This window comes from Choloepus didactylus, chromosome 1 (assembly GCF_015220235.1).
Source record: "Choloepus didactylus isolate mChoDid1 chromosome 1, mChoDid1.pri, whole genome shotgun sequence".
NCBI classification, from domain to species: Eukaryota; Metazoa; Chordata; class Mammalia; order Pilosa; family Megalonychidae; genus Choloepus; species Choloepus didactylus.
Window position 1 is genome coordinate 248,573,431 of NC_051307.1, and position 20,547 is coordinate 248,593,977.

The 20,547-nt window shown below is 55.3% G+C and overlaps 1 protein-coding gene across 2 annotated transcripts in view; it reads right to left on the reverse strand.

The window, feature by feature from the left end:
- Nucleotides 1-5,981: 5,981 nt before the first annotated feature.
- The window catches only part of CHCHD6 (coiled-coil-helix-coiled-coil-helix domain containing 6), a 311,755-nt gene continuing 297,189 nt past the window's right edge, over nt 5,982-20,547 (reverse strand). The window contains exons 7-9 of one of the 2 annotated variants that reach the window (XM_037803397.1): nt 9,616-9,751; nt 7,409-7,516; nt 5,982-6,202 (exon numbers count right to left, since the gene is read on the reverse strand). In XM_037803397.1, coding sequence (XP_037659325.1) covers nt 7,430-7,516; nt 9,616-9,751 — 223 coding nt within the window. In that variant the 3' untranslated portion in view covers nt 5,982-6,202; nt 7,409-7,429. The remainder of the gene's footprint in view (nt 6,203-7,408; nt 7,517-9,615; nt 9,752-20,547) is intronic. The other variant, XM_037803406.1, reaches the window with a different exon arrangement.

Here is a 20,547-nt window from a genome sequence, read left to right on the forward strand (position 1 = left end):
GGCTCCCTCCTCCTCTGGCTTCCTGTTAGGTTCAGCAGGAGCCAAGAGGGTGGGAGAAAGGGGAAGCCAAGGCATTTCTGTCCTTCTCACTCAGCCACTGCAGCATCCAGGACTCCTCTGTGGTTCCTCTCCCTCTGAGCAGGGACATTGTGGCTTACACTGAGTGACCCTACTTTTTCCTTTTGCACCTTCAGCCCCAGGGGTGAGAGAAACCTTCTGCTGCTGTTAATTTCTGGGTTATCTCACCTTCCCGTTTGACTCTTCAGAAACTCCACCTCTTTTATAGTCAGTTCCCTGCATCCAGTTCCCTCTGTTTTCAATGGTCTGAGTGCTTTCTAACTTTCTGGTTGGACCCTGGCTGACACAGCCAACATCACCATACTTAATCCCCACCAGCCTGGTGGAATGGATTATTAACACTCCCTTTCAATGTCACACAGTTGGCACATGAACCCAGGGGCGTCTGCGGCTGGGCCTGGGTTTTTAGACCCCACACTGATGGACACACACAGTTACCCATGCAATGCTTTCTCAGACCTAACTCCCTACCACTCAAGGCCACACGGCGGGAGTGCAGATGCAGGCACACGTATCAGCACACAGAGCCTGTGTCCCTGAGCACATGCACACACAAACACAAACACACACACACACCCTCACACTCACACTCCAATACAGGGGTATGGAGGTTCGGAACACCTGGGATGGCACATGTACACACCCTCCCTCAGTCCTCAGTAGGGGAGAGGCAAAGATCAGGAGAGTGAAGTGCTGCCTTCCAGGGAAGTCAGGGAAATGGAATGAGATCCAGGCTGTGGAGAACCTGTGAACAACAGCAGGTGGTGCACATGGCTGACTGCCAGGTACACATGCACATGTGAACACACACAGATACACAATGAGAAAGGGGCATGTGCACAGACCCATGTGTCACACATGCATACATACAAATACATGGTGCAGAGGTGGTTGTGTGCACAAACCCATGTGCACACACATGTGCAGACACACAGTGCAAAAATGGGCATGTGCACAGACCCATCAATGGACACACTCACTCGTGTGTGCACACAGAGGCATGGATATACACATGTAGAGATGGACTTTTTTTTTCAGTGCATATGTCTTTATTTCTGGATGATATTTAAAAAAATAAACTTAAAAAAAAAAACCCATACCAAACAGCCCAATGGCTTCCCCAAAGCAATCTGACCCTTCTCCCTACCCTGATAGAGACCTCTGCCAGTCCACCCACCCACCCTCATAACTTCCTCTGCTACAGATGTACTCTAGGTATATACAACTCTACTCAGCAATAGATAGATGCTGTACAGACATACATGCACATGTGAGCACACACATACGTGTGCAGATGGACATGGTCATATAGACCCATATACACATACATGCACAGGCATAGATGCATACAGACATAGATGGACACATTTGCAGAGACCCATGCACACATATACATAGACATGAATAGCCACATGCAAAGAGGAACATTCACACAGACCCATGCACACATGCACACAGGTCGACACAGGCTCATGCACACATATATAGACACACTGAGTTTACACCAGTGCTCACACACTCATACCCACACAAGTCTGTGTGTGTACACACATGCCCACATGGCCAGGGGACACAGGGAGAACACACCTTCACCTGCAGAGTCAGTAGCTCATTCCCTTACTCCAATCCCAACTGTTCAGAAACTAATTAGGGAGAGAGATGACCAACAGAAACAGCTAGACACAGCCTGGTCCTGCCTGGATGCTGGGGCTTGGGGGCCAGAACCCCAAACACAGGTACCTCCCACCTCCCCTGACAAGGACTGAGGTGGCAGAGGTGGCTGTGTCTACCCAAGGGTATGTGTGGGGCTGGGCCCTGAGGAGCAGACCCCCAAGCCAGCCTCTCGGGAAGTGCCAGAGTTGACAAGTTAGATGGTGGTGTGTGACTGCTCCACTCCCCAGCTCGCCTGGCCTGAGGAAACCCCAAGAGCTGCCCCACCTCCCAGAAGCTTCTTCTGGATGCCAATGACCCAGATCAGCCCATTCACGTGTCTGCTCTTCCTGGGCACAACAACCCATTCCTGAATCTCCCCCTCAGGTCCCTGTGGCCGTACTGGGCAACTGCCGAGGCTGCTGCCTGTGGGGAAGCCAGAGCAAACCAGTGCTTCCCAGCCAGCCTGCTTGGCTTAGGAGGAGCCAGCCCTGCCGGCTCAGTGTGCTCAACAGAAGGAAGTCAGGGTTTCCAAGCACTGTGTCCCAGACCTGGCCTCTCACCAATTCTTCACAGCAGGGCTCTATCGGTCAAATTTCAGGAACCCAATTCCAAAAGGCTTTGCTGGAAAAGGACAGTTGCTACCTCATGCTAACTTCAGGTACAGGTGGATCCAGGTGCACAGATGATTTCACGTAACATCGTTCTCAGCCCTTGGCTCCATATGCCTGTCTAGCTCTGCTCTCTGGTGGAGGTGAAGGTGGTGGGAGAGGAACAGGAGTCCACAACGGCCCTGGGGAAGGGTGGTTCCTCTAAGAAAAAGAGGGAAAACACTTCCAAAAGAAGATAGGTGGATGCAGATGTTCCCTGCAAATCCTGTGCACTGCTTTTGCTGCGTTATAGATAGGGTACCAAAGTTCGGGGCCGAGAGACCTGCTGGCCTGTCTTGGCAGCTAATAAGAGGCAGTCAGGGCTGAAACCAAGGCCCCTAGGCCTGTGTTCTAGTTTGCTAATGCTGCAGAATGCAAAACACCAGAGATGGACAGGCTTTTATAAAACGGGGGTTTATTTAGCTACACAGTTACAGTCTTAAGGCCACAAAGCATCCAAGGTAACACCTCAGCAATCGGGTACCTTCACCAGAGGATGGCCAGTGGTGTCCGGAAAACCTCTGTTAGCTAGGAAGGCAGCCGGCGTCTGCTCCAAAGCTCCGGCCTCAAAACGGCTTTCTCCCAGGACGTTCCCCTCCAGCAAGCTTGCTTCTCTTCAAAACATCACTCCCAGCTGCACTCTGTTAGTTCCCTCTCTCTGAATCAGCTCATTTATATGGCTCCACCGATCAAGGCCCACCCTGAATGGGCGGGGCCACACCTCCATGGGAACATCTCATCAGCATCATCTCCCACAGCTGAGTGGGGCACACTCCAACAAATCCAACCAGCACCAAAAACGTCTGCCCCACACAAGACCACAAAGATAATGGCATTTGGGGGACACAATACACTCAAACCGGCACAGCCTGCAAGGCCAAGGTTCTTTCTACTACCACCTGCCTGCCTCCCCAGGCCAAAACATCACAGGGCTGCCTTGAGCCCTGCTACAAGCTACCTCTGCCTTACGACTTTGGCCCCAGATCAGATGCAAAGAGGTATAGGACACACTTGAGGCTGCTGGTACAGGTCAACACCTCGTTCATTCTCTCTCCAGTCCCGGTCCCAGAAGACCCAGCCACCCCTAAGTCCAAGGTGCTAGAAAAGGGCGTGGAGGTAGGAGCAGTAGGGCACTGGACGCTGAGATGGATCTCTGGGCCAGGCTGGGATGGCTCACCAAGGAGGGAGGAATCAGACCAGGATCTTGGGAAGGACCATGGGCTCTGGAGCCAGGGGTTAAGGTGGGGAGGTGGGGATTGAAGTGAGAAAGGCGGCAAGGCTGGCTGTCGGTCATACAGGATCTTGAACTTGGCCCAGGCTGAGGGGTGGATTTTGTTCTCAAGACCCGGAGAAGTCTATGAAGACCCAACACCAAGGGCACTGAAGGAAGAGGGGCAGGGGCAAACCTGGGCAGCTGGGGGTTGAGGTTCTGCGATGGATCTAGGGCCAAGGAGCTCCCTCCCTCCCATACCCATAGCCTTTGAGTGGAACATACCCTGTGTCTGCCTCCCAGCTCCGCTGACTGGCCCAAAACCCCCATCAGCTCCCAGGCTTGGGCTGACTAGGCTTCTCCAGCATCCGCTCCGGCCAGCCTGGCTGCCTCTCCTGGACAGGCCCTGGAGAGTCCAGGAGAGGATTGTAGCTGCCACCACCTTCATTGTGACCCATTCCTAAAGTGGGACATGGCTTTGTTAAGCCCAGAGGCCAAAGGGGACTTTTCGCTCCCCTCAGCCCAGTCACACCCTCACTGGACTCTGGCTAAAAGGGGATGAAGGAGCAGAAAGGATGCAAAGCCTTCAGCATTTTGCATGTAGGGGCCTGCTCTCTCTTGCCATGCCAGAACCTTGAGGCTAGCTGATGGAGGAGGAGAGGCTCCGTGGAGGAACACTGCGGTGTCCTGGCCACCTCGCTGGGTGGGCAAGGCCATCCCGGATCATCTGTCTCCCAGCCAATCCGCCAGCAGGCATGAGACCCTGGAAGACGGAGGTGGGCCACGGCTCCTGGCCAGAAGCACTGCCTGGCAGAAACCAGGAGCTAGATAAAATGGTGTTTGTCTTGAGCCACGGAATTTGGGGGGTGGGAGTGGGGTGTTACCCAGAAAAAGCTGCCCCAGGGATCCTGCCAGTGTCTAGTCCACAAGAATGTGGTTAAGTGGCAGTTTCTGGGTTTCCCACCCTGGCTGACCTCTGGAAAAGAGACACAGATGTCTGAAGGTTACTCTCATGAGATCTGGAAGTCGGACAAAGCCTGAGAAGGGCCTCAGCAGTTTCTGGCTGAGGAGTGGCTCTGATGTCACTTTGTGAGGTCACTGAGCCACGTGGTCACCTGCTGGGCTGGGCTGCTGGAGGACAGGGCAGGAGAAGGGCTCGGGCATTCACAGGTCAGGCTGGCACTCCTCCGGGCCAGCGTGCCCTGTAGCCTGCCCCCGGCCGCTCCTCTCTGCACGCGTTGTCTCCTGTGGGTTTGATAAGTTGACCCAGGCCAGCTAGAGAGGGCATCTCCTGAAGCCACTCTACCCTCATCCAAAATGCAGCCTGGCAGAACGAAGCTGTTTTATACTGCAAGCCTCGACCCTCCACTTCAGCACCGAGTGTGAGAATTTGGGGCTGGGGGAAAAAGAAGTTTGTGCTGCAAAGCCCAGTAAAGACAACAGGCTCCTAGCTCCAGATGGCTGGGGACTCCCCAAGGTCGCAGGGCAGAGTGATTGCATGTTGGTGTGGGGCCCTAGGTCCTCCCGCTGCTCCTCCAGGGCTCAGGGTGTGGCTGTGTCACTGGGACAGGGGCTCTTCCTGGGGTCACGGCCCGGTAGGCCAGGGTTTGGTGCCGGTTAAATGATGCACGTCCCAGCCTCGTGAGCACCGGCCCTTCTTGGCCTCTAGTATCAGACTCTCCAGCTGCCTGAGCTGGAGATCCGAGAGTCACCCAGGCCCACACAGAGCCGTGCTGACTTTGACTCCTGTCGCCTGTCCCTGAGCCACCCACCAGCTTCACACACTCATCCTGTGGCTCAGCTGGCTGCAGTCCTCTCTCCTGGCTTTAGTCTCGCCCACGTCGAGCCACCTCCCTGAGAGCCAGAGCAGAATTACTGAAAGAGCTTTGAGGCAGTTGCTCTTGTGCTTAAGACCTTTTGGCAGGTCCACCAGGACTCCCCAAGTTTCTCAGCCCACAACCCCGCCCTCACCCCCACTCAGATCCCTGCCCCCACCCCTACTCTGTTCTCAAGAATGACCAGCTGTACGGGGTTTTGTGGCCTCCCTGATGCCTAACTAGGCAGTCCCCCCATCAGGGATTCCACTGCCCCCCAGGATTTGGGCTGCCTGGCAAACTCCATGTGGTTTTTTGCATGTGGGCTCAGAAAGCTCCTTCAGGAAGCTTGCCTGGCCTCCTCCCTCTCCATCCCCATTTCCCCTCATTTCATCTCATACCTGCATCTGGGGTGGCTTTTCTGCTATTGCAGCCTGATTAGGAGTTTCTGAGCCTGTCCCCCCACTAGGCTGGGCACCCCCTGTGGTGGCGGCCCTGACCGCTCCTTTCTGCCTCACGGGTGCCCGACAAATGGCTGGACACGGAGCAGGCAGCAGGCACGTTTGCCAGCCGAGCAAATGACTACAAACAAAGACATCTGCTTTATTTGTTTCTGGACAGAAGCACACCTGCTACTGCTTAAGCCACGGAAGCCGCAGGCACAGAGGCGTACATAGCCGCCCCTGCAGGAAATGGCTGGGCACGATGGCTGTGGACCTGGGGTCTGTGGTCCCATCATCGGTGCCCTCTTCAGGGCTCAGGGTCACTGCCAGGCCCGGAACGATGGCTGTGCCTCAACCCTATGGAGGAGAACAGGGTCAGAGTTCAGCTGGGGCCCTCTTCTGCCTGGACCAGCCAGCCGTCCCCCCAGTCTCAGCACCCACCCTGTCCCCAAGGCTGCCCCAGTGCCCCCATGCTGTCAGGGCTCCCTGCAAATCGCTCCTATTGGCGTGTAAGCCTTTACATGCCAGTCTCCCTCCTCCTCAGCTGGTGGGGTCCTGGGAGCCTGGGCCTTTGTCTCCATGCCCCAGTTTCAGCAAAGTGCACAGCAGGGAGCAGACCTCACTTAATCCATTTCCACAGCCACAGGAGTAATTAATTGGCACTGGCTAACATGATACCTTCCCATCCATCCAATTTCCCTGGGGCTGGCTGGGAAGGCCACTGGAGCAGCAGCCAGCACTTGCCAGTGCTCCCCAGCCCTCCCCGCTGGCCCCCGCCATGGAGGCATTAGACACATACCCTGTGTGCCTCACTCAGAGGTCTCCCCTCTGTTCTCCTATTTAACTCAGAATTTTCTAAATGAAACCAGATCAGAGAGTGCACTGGTGTGTGAGTTGTGAGAATTGGGCTGCTGCATGTTGAAGGGCTGTGGAGTTCCATCCTTTGGCCACCAAGAAGCCGTCCACACCCATAAGTGCACATCTCTGGGCTGGGAAGGAGTGGCACAGGTATCTGTGCTTGCACCAGGAGCTCTGTGGATGAGCATGTGAACCTCCCGGGAAATGGCTGTACCGCCCATCTTAGCTCCCTCACCAGTGGGGCCTCTGTCCCAGTCGCCAAGTCCCCAGCTGCCAGGGACAAGATTTCCTGCCCCCCACCCCACCCTCCTGCCACTTCCAGGAGTGTATCGCTGACTAGGGGTCCTGGGGTCCCCCAACCCAGCTTCCACCAGGAGCCTGTGGGGGTGGAAGCTGGGAGAGGGCAGCGAGAGGGCTTCACCAGTATTTGCTGCAGCTTCAGAGGGTGGGTGCCAAGGCCTGGCAGGAGTTGGGGTGAACGGGCTTTTCTCTAGCACCAGCCGTGAGCTCTGCCTGGTGGGAGCCATGCCAGCCTCGCTGCTGCCAGCTGTTAGGGGTCCGATTTACTCTTTAATAACATTAGGGAGTGGGCGCCAGGGAGGGTGGGGGCAGGTGTGGTAGCATCCCAGAGGCTCTCTCAGGCATGTGGGAGCTACAGGAAACACACTGGCGCTTAATGGGCTCTGTCTTCCTTGGGAAACACACCTTTGGCTGCTCCGATGCAGATCAAGGGGTGAGAGGTATTTGCTGAAGACATCCTCTGCTAGAGCAGGGGACGGCACTGGGGGCTGGCTCTGCCACTGAAGTGTGGGCCTGGACGGAAAGAGGGAGAGGGAGAGGGAGGGAGGATGAAGTCCAGGGCTGGGGAGGCTGGGAGGGAGGTGGCTCTGCCGAGAAGCCAGGAGGACCACAGCAGTCCCACCTTCAATGAACAGTTCAGCAGTGAGCCAGGGACATGGAACAGCTCCTATGTCCAGGGAGTGGAGAGGATTTTTGTGTGAGCCTTAACCTTGCTGATGAGTAGAGAATACTTGGTGAGCACGAAGAGCCCACTCCCCCGGGCCTAGATGGCTCGGTCTAATAGAGCAGGCACCTCCCCAGGTCCTTCTGTTGGAAATTCATTGGGAACAGTTGGCAATGTCTTCCATGTTAAAACAGAAATCTGGCCAACAGCCTTCTGTGCTCCATATTGGAAGCCGAAACCTCTTTCCCCACCCAGGCCTCATTCTCTGGAAGGTTGACTGGCTTCGTTTCCCTTTCGTGGACTGAGCTGCAGGGAGGCTCTGCTCTGCTCCCCACCCACTGTGGGGCTCCTGACCTGGACTAGGGACGGTCAGCGTTGATGGGCCCATGCCACCCCAAGGGAGCTGGGGGACGGCACTCACACAAGGCCCGCCTCACTGTGGCCCTGAGGCTGGGGCCCAGGCTGGAGATCCCTGGGTTCAGGGGGAGTCCCTGGCTGCAGGGGAGATGTTGGACCATGGACATGGCCCAGTGGGCAGGAGAACTGGCCCACTCAGCCTCTGACCTTTTCACATACCAAGTCCCTAAAGCTGCTTGTCTCCTACGCTGGAAAAAGAGGCTTTTCTGTGGGAAAGAAGGGCCTGTCCTAACCCTTCTTCAATAAATTTGAACAAAATTGTAAATCCTTTGGTAAAGTTTAAGCCTCCTGCACCCAGAATGAATGATGCTTCCCGACTAGGAAGTTAGGTGTGTCAGGGTGGGGTGGGGCTGGCGCTGGCAGCATTTCTGGGTTAGAAGGTAGTGCCAGGCCTGGGAGGGGCACAGAATTACCTAGAAGAGAGACAAGAAACTGGGGGCAGTGGGCGGAGAGAAAAGGGAGCGGCTGGGAGGGTCAGGGCAGAGGGAAGGCTTTGGGTGGTGCCTCAGGGGACGACTGGATGGATCTGGGCAGGAAGCTCAGCACTGAGGCCCCATCTGGGACCGCTGTGCAGCTGGGTGAGTGGTGACACCAGATGCCCCCAACCCCATGTAAGTGGGGGCCGAAGAGCACACGAGATCGGTGACCCCAGAGACTCCCTCTGACCAGCACAGAAGGGGCGGAGGACAGAGAGGTCGGAGTGGGGTCTGGCCCTTTGACTTACACTCAGGAGGGTGGTGGTGGGTGGCCTCACTGCCCAGAGATCACACCACAATGGGGGTCACTGGAAAGGCTGCTGGGTCTGCAGATGGGAAGGGCAGGGGAGGAGGTGGGGGCAGGAGCTCTGCCTATCCTGGTGTGACAGTGGAGGATGTGAACCCCTCATCCTTACCTCCTTTCTGCTTCCGAGCAGGAAGCTCCCTGATGGCCCACACCTGCTCTGTCTCCTTAACCTGGAGTGCTTGTCCCCCCTTTTCCCTGGGCTGTGCCCTCCCTTTGCATGACTCAACCCCACCCTGGACTCTGGGCTGCTTCTTGGCTGTGCTCCCTCGCGTCAACCTCCTCCCAGGAACTTTTTCGTGGTTTGGTTACATGCAACTGTGACCAGATACACACGTGCATGCATTTTCTTTTTCTGGTTTTTAAAACTAATATTTGCATAACAAGGAACACTGAAAACTACAGAAATGCCTAAAAAAGAAAAACTGTTCTGAATCTCACCCCTGGCTGCCAAAAGGTGACTGGTCTGGGGACACATCTCAGCTGGTCAGCCAGCCCCTGGAACCTGGCCTCACTGTGGCTGCCCCTGCTCCCTGCTGCACCAGGCATGACTCTCCAGGGACCACCCTTTTGCTACTCCTGGGAACAACTGGGCAGAACCTTTAAGCCAGGAGGTGTCTGGGAGACCTAGGACAAGTCAGGTGTGTCCAGGCAAAGAGGCCCGGCTGTGGCAGAAGTGGGCAGGGCGGCCAGGTCTGGGGTCCCTGCTCCCCGCTCCCCCCTCAGGCCCAGCCCGCAGGGAAGGGCGCACCTGGTGGGCGGCGCTCACGCAGCGCTGGTAAGCCTTGACCAGGTCGGAGCACAGCAGCACCTCCTGCAGGTTCTCACGGTAGCAGCGGAGGATCTGGGCCTGCAGGTCCGAGCACACGGGCTCCACCCTGCGGGGGCTGCAAAAGACAGAGGAACAGAGGGGCCTTGAGGGGTGTGGGCCTGAGTCCCAGGTTGCCAGTGCCACAGGTGGATGGGTGGAGCCTCCGCGGGCCCCCAAAGCCAGGGGCGGGTGGGATGGGCGAGGGGAATGACAGCGCGTTGGCCCGACAGCCTGGGCCAGGTGTGGGCAAGGCGCCGACATCCACCAGGGCCCATGTCACCCTCAGCGAAGAGGGTTCTGACTTCCCCGTTCTACAATTGGGAGGAAGGAGGTGGGGAGCGGTGAAGCGCTGCTGCCCGAGCTTGCCCACGGGCAGGCAACCAAGCGGTTTGCATCATGGGTCTGGGGGTTCCAGGCCGCAGCTCCCTCCCTGGGTGACAGGGGCCTGAGCAGCCCACGGGCCACCAGGCACCCCACACTCTAGGCTGTGCTCCCTCACGTCAACCTCCTCCCAGGAACTTTTTCGTGGTTTGGTTACATGCAACTGTGACCAGATACACACGTGCATGCATTTTCTTTTTCTGGTTTTAAAACTAATATTTGCATAACAAGGAACACTGAAAACTACAGAAATGTCTAAAAAAGAAAAACTGTTCTGAATCTCACCTCTTAAAAGATAACCTCTGCAAGATTTGGGGGGTGATTAACTATTTTTTTTCTTTCTTCCTTTATCAAAGTATTTAGAACCCACAAAAGGGGAATATGTTCTTTTTTTTTTTTTTTTTTTTTTTTTAGTGAGGCAAAATCCAACAACAAGAAGAGTGAAACGTCACAGGTGAGGAGTTGGCCTTCCACCCCAGCCCCCTTGGATGTACTTCTTCTGGACTCCTTGCTCCATTCTGAGTCCCCCTCTCCTCCCCTTATATGTGCACACATGCATGCAGGCACGCACACTCACACACAGAGGTTCATTCTCCAGTGCTCACCATGGTCCAGGTGCTGTTTCCAGAGCTCACACATTTACTCCTCTCCTCACAACAGCTTTATTTACATGGGAGATGTGAGGAAGCTGAGGGACAAAGAGGTTAAGCCACTTGCCCAAGGTTGAACAGCTAGCAGGTGGTGGGGCCAGGATATACTTACTGGCATGGTGTAGAGGACACTGTTTCTCCCAATTTGCTTTTTCTGAACTGGTTTTGAGGCAAGTTAACATTCCCAGCTGAAGTGGAATCACAAAAATACCTGGCTTCATAATTAGAAGCCACTTGTGGCTTTAGGGTGCTCAACAGGAAGTGTAAAAATGCAGAAAGGCATGCCTCGAGTTTCTCAGGAATGAAAACAGCTTTGCTTCAGTCAGAGAGATGTGGGTTGAATCCAGGCCCTGCTTGTTGGGGTAGGGGTAGGGTAGGGAGACCCACAGTTTGATATCTCTCCTGGCCCCGTTTCTCACACATTAAAAACACTAAGTCATGTAGTAGATGCTGGAACAGGAAAGGATCGGTTATTGTCTCAAGGTATTTTCAAACAAACCAAACTCATCAGTTGGGAGCAGCCAGCGACAGAGTACTCAATGCCTCAGGAAACAAGATACCCAGCATTTCTCAATCTCACTTTGGAAGTCTGGAGGTGGGCTCGGCTCCTGTGCGGCACTGCTGTGCCTGCTCCACGAGGCTGTCCGGGGCTGGGGCCATTCTCTCCTTCTCCGGCCCTGTCCTTGGTGTGCTGGTTTCTCATCCTCTGTGTCTGGAAGATGGCTCTGCAGCTTCAAGTGCCGTCCCTCACGCGGCAGAACTCAAGGTGAGAAGGAGCGGGCCTGTGCAGTCATGATTTATTAGGCCGAAACACCCTTCCCTGAAACCTCATGCCTAGAAATTATCCTCTTCTCTCATTGGCCAGAACTGGGTCACCACCCCCCTCTAAAACAACCACTAACAAGGGAGTGAAATGACCACATTTGGCTAAAACCTGTAAGATTCGTGCCTGGAGACTTGGATGAAATGGACGAGGGCAGGAAGAGGGGACCCCAAATGCTGCCATGCCATGCCAACAACAGGATGCGTCAGGAGGACCAGCTTTCCCTTTCCTGGGGAGGAGGAGGCAGAAGAGGAGCTGCTCTTCCATTAGATCCCAGGACGGTGACCCATGGAGACAAGGGAGACTTACAGGCCCCTTAATGCTACCCCAGGCTCCAGTCCTTGAGGTCAGAGTGTTGATTCGTCTCTGCAGTGCATAGACTAGGTCTTCAAGAAATGTCTTAAAGAGGACACATGGGGGAACTGCCTCGGCATTAACTTGAGAATGTCTTTCTCTTATCTTTGCACGTGAAAGTCAGGCTGGCTCGTTCAATTCCACCTTTTCCTCTCAAGACCCAGGAATGCCTTCTTCATTGTCTTCTATTTGGTGTTGCAGAAAGTTATCTGGGGCAAGTCTACAACTGGGGTAGGGTGGGGTAGAGGGTTACTCCGATATTCCTCCAAAAGGCTGGTAAGATTGCCCTCTTTATTTTTTATGTAGAAGCGTCTCACTGGGTGCCCCTGAAAACTGACTTTTCTGGCCAGCAATTTCCCCCAGGCGAGTCCTCTGCACCCTCTGCGTCCCGCCTCTGCTCCAGCTGTTCTGACTTTCCCTTGGGAACACCCTGAAGCCCCAGGGTGGCTCTTTGTTGTCTGCCCGCCACCCCCACAGCCTTTCTCTCCTCGTTCGTCTCCGGTGCCAGGTTCTGGGAAGGCATAGCAAGTTCTCTTCCCCATTGCAAAGGCGACTCATGGGCGTGACTCCGTGGTATAGGGCCTGCGGCAAGGACCCAGGCTCAGCTGGTGCTCGGTCCATCTGCCTGCAGTTCTCTCCCAGGCTCCTCGTCTCTCCCTTGTCATCTCCACTGCTGTCCTTTCAGACTGGCCTCTTCTCATGCTCTTTCCCACATGCCCAAGCTGCCCATCCAGGTTAGGAGCTCCCGAGGGCACAGATTCCAACTCACCCTCTGTTGGCACTGGCTCCGGGCAGCACCTCCCTTGCCCTCACGTGGCCTCTAAGACCGGCTCGCACATGCCTGTAGGCATTCGACAGATACCCAGTGTTGGGACGAATGGTTCGGGGGTAGAGTGCTGGGGAAGCGACTGCTCTGTGTGGGGCTTACTGGTCTGTGTAGCACAGGGGTATCTTGGAATGAGGCTGGAGGGGTCAGAGTGGCCAAGGCTCAAGTCCCTGCCAGCTGTGCCAGCGTGGAACATGGCACCTGTCTCCTCTGGGCCTTACTGTCCCCGGCCGTACGACAGACACCGACACTAACTTGGCAAGGCTGTCAATGAGCAGCAGAAGTCGCCCAACAAACGTTCCCTTTCCCATGGCCAAGTGGGGCTCTGACCCCTCCCTGCCGATTTCTCCTTCCAGCCCTTGAATGCGGGCCTCGTGCATTCTGAAAGCAATATTGGAGAACATTCAGAGGGCTCCAAGTTCAGGAGAAACCAGGCAGTGGCAAAATCTCTCTGCTCAACCCCAGTATCACCACTGGGACTGCAGAAGGCCTCTCTCCTCTGGGACTTATCAATAGCAGGCAAATGTCAACTGAAAGAAATCTCATCCACTTTCCCCACAAAAGACTCTGACTGGGATAGGATGCTGAGATCACCGCTCTCCAAATGAAATGCTTTCTCTGGAGCCAGGCAGGCCTAGAGCTGGGGCCAAACCATCCTGGAAACCAGATGCACTGCCTCCAAAGGCAACCCATGCCCAGCCCTCGTCCACCACCACCCTGCTTCAAGATGCACACAAGACTGCTCACCTGCTTTGGCAACATTCACTCTTGTGACTAGCTGCTCTTCCAATACTCAAATAAACTTATCCATGGTGGGCTGTGAGCCTTGCAGATGGAAAGAAGACCTGTGCCCTTATCCAGGGGACATTTTGCTGGAACAAGCCCTTTGTGTACTAAGGCCTAATGGTCTGCGTGGCTTTGAAGGGGTTAACATCACAGGAGTCTGTGAGTCTGAGGGGGGCCTTTCACCTCATGGGCCCTCCTCTGACCCCCTGCACAGCGGAATGGTAGCCCAGCCCACCTCAGAGGCTGATGGCGGAGGACAGGAGTGTGTGTGAAGGACTTGCTGTGACGTCTCCTCCCCTCAGTGACCTGGCTGCTGGTAAGGGCCAGGGGTGGGGAGGGAAGCTGAGGAGAGAAGGTGCCGGGGGCTGGAGCTGCTGGCCCTGGAAGGTGGTTCCAGCTCAGCCTCGGACCTCAGAGGGGTCAGCGGGCACTCAGTAGGCGCTGAGCTGCCCAGAGGCCTCCACAATGCCGTCACCCTGCCTCTCTGGACAACCCCGAGAAGCGGGCCCGACCCTCAGACAGGAGACGGAGGTCCAGGGCACCCAGGCAGCCAGTGGCAGACTTCTCTCCGCCTCCAAATCTGCCCTCCTCACTCACACATGGGTAACCTGGGCAGTTTACCCTGCTCTCCGCCTCTCAGCTCTGGTCTGTGTCCCTGGAGCTCTCCACCATGGCCTCCAAACTGGGAACTCTCCTCTCCCCATTCCCCACTGCTCTCCCCTCCCTCCACAGGCCCAGGGACCTCATAGAGCCCTGTGGGCCCGGCCCTCCCTCTCTGTGGGCACAAAGGCCCCGCACTCGCACTTCTTTTCCTTGGGCGCTCTCCTGGCTTGCTCTCTTGCCCCCTAACGTCCTCCTGCCCTCACTCCCAGGTCTGTTCCAGTGATTCGCCCTCCAGAGCTCAAGACCCCCCTACCCAGCAGCCTCCTGGAGCCTTCCCCCTGCACATCCCTGACGCAGCCAGCTCCTCACTGTTTCCACCAAAGTCACCACCACCTGACACCCAGGAGCCTGTTTCTCCTCCCTGCGTACCCCCCAGCCACCCGTTAACCTGGGGGTCACTCTACAGGCTTCTCCCTTACCTTCCCTTACCTTCTAACAAACCCCCACCCTCCCCTCTTCAAAGCAAACACCACCCTCCACCCCTGATGCTCCCAACTTGCTTCTCACCTGGAAGCTTCTAGATGCCACTAACCATTCTCCCTGCCTCCAAATCCATTCTCCATCCTGCCACCAGAGCCAACCTACCCCTGGCTTCTCATTCTTCTCTGGGTGGTAAAGACCAACTGTCTTGTCTTCTGCCTCAACTGCCCTTCCCGCTCCTCCAACTGTGAGCGGTTCCCAGAGCAGACTGCGCCCCCCGGCCACCCTTCCTTCAGCTTGGAGGCCCCTCTCTCCCCCCTCTGCTCCCTAGTCCAGGGGGTCCCCTCCGAAGGTCCAGGAGCCCTGCAGCCCCTTCGGACATCCTCTCCCCTGCTCCGCCCCCATACCCAGAGCCCACAGCTTCCTCCCCAACCCACCCTTGGGGTCCACTTACTTGTGCCTCCCCCCACAGACTGCAGATGCCGCAGGGCACAGAGCTTGGCTTTGTGGGCATCCCTGAGACCCAGCTATGACCTACAGGCAAACTGTCACACACAGCCTTGCTCCTGCCTAGGGGGGCTTCTCCTCAGGGCCCAGAGCACCCTCCCATATGATTCGTTTAGCACTCTCCCACCTTCTGGGGCTGCTTTCTCCTACCAGCCTCGCCCTCTGTACTTTCACCATTCCCCTCTCGTCACTGAAAACATGCTCCTCTCTCCAGAGAGTCTACACACATTTACAACCCAAACCATTTCTGACTCATCTCCCTCTCAAGTCACAGCCCTCTTTCCCATCCCCATAAAATTTTATGGGGTGGATCCATGTGCTGTCCACACAGCTCTGTCTGTGGTACCTTCTCTCTCTTCACAGCACCCCAGGACTATGGAGTTGTGTGCTCTTTTCCTTTACTTCTTAGCATGGCTAGCAGCAGACATCCAGCCAGACATCCTTGACCTGCCCTTCTGCTCATCCCACTTCCCCCCATGCCCACTGAAGCTTCACCCAGTTTTATCTCCTGGACAAGGCTCTAAATCCATCTCTGCAACTCCAGTCTCATTACGACAGCCTCTTAAACTGTTCTGCTTACTTCCAGCCCATCCACATGTGATCAGAGATTTTTCTAGAGCACAGAGCTGACCACAGGTTCCTAAAACACCAAGACAATTTAAAAAATGCCAACTCACTGGACCTTGTGTTAGGCATTATGTCATTTAATCATCAGGAGAATCCCCTAAGGTAGGAACTACAATTTTGCTTACTTTACAAATGAAGAAATCATGGCTTGGAAGGATTTAGTAGCTGGCTCAAGCTCACAATTTGATCGGCAAGGCCGGGTCTCAGGTCTATGTCTTAAGCCAAACCTGTTGCTCGGAGCTGCTCTGCTCACCTGCTGCTCTCATGGCCCCAGACTGTCCCCACACTCTCTGTCTTTGTGGTCTGCCATCATGGCCTTAGCTGGGTATCTGACATCCGTCTTCCACTAGCCTGAGTGCACTCAGTGGGGGCTGCCTCTGCCTCTCAGGCTGCCCCTCAAGTGGGTCCCCAGCTGGTAGCAAGCTAGATGAGAGCATGGGTTTAGGCCTCGGTGCAATCCACTGCCTGCCTGGGCCTCACTTCCCACCTCCTACCAGGCCCAGAAAGTCACCATGGGTGAAGGCCCCACAGCTGGCTAACTTATATCCCCTCTGCCTGGCATCACTTCTCTCTTCTGCATGGCAAACTTCTGTGCCATCTTTCCTGCCAGCAAGGACCTCCTAGGGGCCTGGGGAAAGCTATTCTAACACTTTCTTGGACAAAACCAGTACTGAGTCACAACACATTTGCTAGTTTGCAAACTTGGGACCTGGAGGCTCCAGGGGTGGGGCTCGGCCTGTGCTCTCTGGGTTCCACAGTGCGGAGCTGTCGGCAGGTGCTGCCCAGTGCCAATGGGGAAGGAGAATAGACAGGTCCTGCACAGGCACCCGAGACACTGCCGTCGGGGGTGGGGGGGCAGGGTTTGAGGGGAGGGGAAGGGACGTGCCTCTATGCAACAGCAAGGGTGCCACACACTCATCCCTTGTGGCATTTAATGCACACATGGCAGGACTAATGGACAAGCAGTATTCTTATTTTTTCAAACATGGAAACGGAGTGCAGAGAAGGGTCTGCATCTTTCTGGGATGCGGCAGGTATGTCCTTTGCGGCTTCCAGAAGATCTTCCTCTAGGGAGCCCTCCCTGGCCACAGAGGAGGGACTTGGTCCCTGGGATCCAGACTGGGCTGGCACTTTCCCACAGCTTCATGGGCCCGGTGAAAGGTATGCAGCCGAGAACGGAACCCCTCACCCAGGAGGAAACCAAATGTTAGGCCAGTTGGGATTTTAGATTCAAAGCTAAGAACTGTTCTTACTTGTCCTAAAATGCAAGTTAATGCACTAAATTTTTGGTTTAAGTTAGTTTGGACTGGGTTGCACTGGTGTGTCACGTGCAACCATAAAATGCCTGGAGCAGACCCCTTGGTGAGGCTGTGAGGCTCTCTGGTCCTGTGGAAAAGGGATCTGAGCTGTCCTCCAGAGGGCAGGGCTGGGAGGGAGGAAAGGGTAGTCGGCACTTGGAGACAAAAGAATGAACAGTTGACTTTCTAACAGAGTGTGTCACACACTCTTCTCAGATGTGCCGGCAGGGCCCAGGTGTCTCTTTAGCCACAGCACCGATGCTTTAATGAGTAGCTGCTAAGTGTCATGCTCTGGGTTAGGGGTCTGCACACAGTTTCTCTGTTCCTTGCCACCTGCTGTGAGGAATTACCTCCATATGTAGGTGAGCTGAATTTCCCCGACTTGCCTCAATTCACCCAGTTAAGCGAGGAGCTCTAATTCAGGCCTGTGGCCCTGCTGTTCTGAGGACTAACACATGCCCAGGGTCTACTGAGGACCTTAGATCTCCCTCGATGACCCCCTGAGCGAGATACTTTGGTCCCCACCCTACAAACGGGGACACTGGGTCTCAGAGCAGTGAAGTGACTTGCCCCAGGCACACAACTAGTAAGGGGGCACAGGATAAGAGCTGGTGGGTTTGGTTCCACAGCCCTTCCCCTAACACTGTGCTACGTTTTCCCACTCTGCCGTTAGGGGAGATATTCACAAATTCCCAAGAAGAAACATCCAAGGGCATGAAAAAGAACCAAAGACACCTGCACCAAACCACACTGTGTCCCAGGCTCCCCAGCAGTGCTAGAAGTTTGTAAGTGTAACAAATTGGAGTGGGCAGTGGGGGAGGGTGGGGAGGAGGGGCTACTGGGCAAGAGCCACAAGAGGCCAAGCCTGGGGAGGGGATGATGAATGGGTGGCCTTAGGAGGCTGACAACAAAGGGCAGAGACAACCCGCCATGCAGAAAGGAGAAAGGAAAGGAAGCAGACTGTCCCACCAGCGAGCCTGCCCTGGGGCGGGAAGGGGATAGGCTGTCTGTCTGACTGTCCCGGGCTCTGTCCTCCCACACCGGGGGCACTCCGGCTTCTGAGCGTGTCACCTGGGAGGGCTCTGTGAACAAAGCCCAGGTGTTTCTCCTGCACCCCCACCCCCCCAGTTAACGCCTCTGCCTTTTCACATGCGCAGTTCCCAGAGCCTCTGTGTCCCCTCTTTGCTTTATTTAGTAAACGAAATCTCATCACGGTGTCCTTCTTCCATTATCACTGCTGACATCCATCTGACATATTGGCCTGATGTGGAATTGGGCTATTTGACGTCCTCCTGTTACTTAACTTCAGAGAAACATTGGCAGTGGGGGCAAATATACAGAGCAAGCTTTTTATTACAGGCAGATGTAAGGACATTCCGAGTGAATTAGACATCCGTCTTCATCAGGTCCAATCTAGCTGCTCAGCAGAGGTTTCGTTCTAACCCATGGCTAGGGCCAAGCCGCTGACGGGAATGGCTGGTTACTAAGGACTTGGTTAACTGGCTGCTATTGATGATGTGCCATTCAGCCTGGGTAAGTGGAACCCAAAGATTCCTCCATCGATCAACCTGCCATGCAGGATCACTATCAGCTGCTCACTGCTGGCCTCCAGCTGCCCCCGATCCCTTATGCAGAAAAGCCAGCTATGCCAGGAGACAAAGCCCTGGCGAGAAGCGCTTCTGGGGAGAGTGGAGGAAGAGCTCTGGCTCCCAGGAGGGAAGGAAACATAAATTGGCCCCTGGCTACCGCTTATTCAATGAAGGAGAGGCTGCCTTGTGACAGGATTCTCCTCTGAGACTATAATTTGACACACACACACACACACACACACACACACACACACACACATACACACACACACATGCATGCATGGGAACCCGGAAGGCCCATTCCTGGCTTGTTCCTTTGTCTAAACACAAAATGAAAAAAAAAAAAATTCAAACTTTCCCTTAAGAATCCCCTCCAGGTTTACTAATTGCATGAGGCAGGGACTGGTGCTTTCTGTGCCCTGGAGCGCAGGCAGGGGCCCAGGCACAGTGAGAACACGTGGCTGCCCTGAGAACACCTGGGGTTGGAGGGCCTGGGGCAGCCTTCTCCTCCCAAAGTGGCTTTCTGGTCCTGTTCCCGCCAAAGAGAGGCTCCACCCGGCAGCCATGGGCCTGGACCAGGAGACCCCGCAGCGCCCATCCCAGAGTGCACAGCGGGGCAGCCTGCTCCAGCTTTCCAAGGACTCTGACTTCCAACCTGGGTCCTGGGCCCGGGAGGGCTCACAGCACTTCCTGTGGGTTGAGTGGAGTGAGTAACTGACGCTAAGCCCCCAAGAACTTCCCAGGACTCCGTGGTCTGTGGGCAGCTGCTTCTTTTCCCCTGTTCCCTTCCCTACTTTGGGTCCTTGACATTTGTTACCTGGACGATTCCAGTCACCTGGCTTGTCTCCCCTGTCCAACTCACTTCTTTGCTGATGCCAACTGAACAGATCATTGTAGAGCATGAGGGTCAGGTTCTCCGGTTGAAGAGTTCCCAGTTCCTGCGGAACGATACCCAAACTCCTGGGCCTGCTGTTGGGCCTCTGTGTGCTGGCCCTGGCTATACTGATGCTCTGTCGTCCCAAGGACCTGGGTTCTCTTGGGATGACATTCCTTCTGAACCCAGACCTGAGATCCTACTTGAGAGCTGCACCTTTCTGTCTATTCTGCTCTGCAATTCCTGCACCTCCCAGTGACCTACTAACCTCTCAGATTCTTTCCCACAGAGACACTCGCCTGCACCTGCCTAGAAACCCGACTGGAACTTCCGAAAGCACCCCTTTACTTCCTTCATCCCTGTAACCCATGTTAATCATTGCATGCCTAGGATGCGCTAGGCCCTCCAAAAGATGAGGACAAGCCCTGTGAGTGAGGCTGTCTGCTCTCCCACAGCCATAATGCCGAGGCAGGACCAGTTTCAGCTCTTCAGCAGCAGCCACGGCCTTCGGGGGCCGGCCTTTCTCTTACCCGAGGACTCTGTAATGGTCTTACCAGAGGCTATTGCCTTTCAGGGGACTCAGAATCTCAAGGTGCCTCAACCCACCTCTCATTTCCAGACCCATTTAGCGATGCTCAACCCCAGGGCCATGAGGACACCAACTGGCACTAGCATAGGTGCCACACTCACAAAGGAGGCTGGCAGTCACCTGGGGATGACGCAAGGGAATGGATTCTCAGGATGCAAGACCAGGATGGGAGGAGAGTCAGGTTGGAGGGTCTAAAGGACTGATAGTGACATACTCAGCAGGGGTTCTGGAGCCGCTCGCAGTGGCCGTGATGTCGGGCTGGGCTGGATGTCCAAGGCCTGGACTCTGCGGAGGCCTGTGTCAGGTGAGGTCAAGAGGCTGACATGCAGCTTGTTGGGGACTGAATCACGTCTCTCACAAAAGACATGCTCAAGTCTTAACCCGCGTTCCCATGGGTGTGAACCCGTTTGCAAACAGTAAGGTATGGAGGCAAGTCAGGGTGTGGACTCATTGGTAAATAGGATCTTCCACATCCTCTTTAGGGG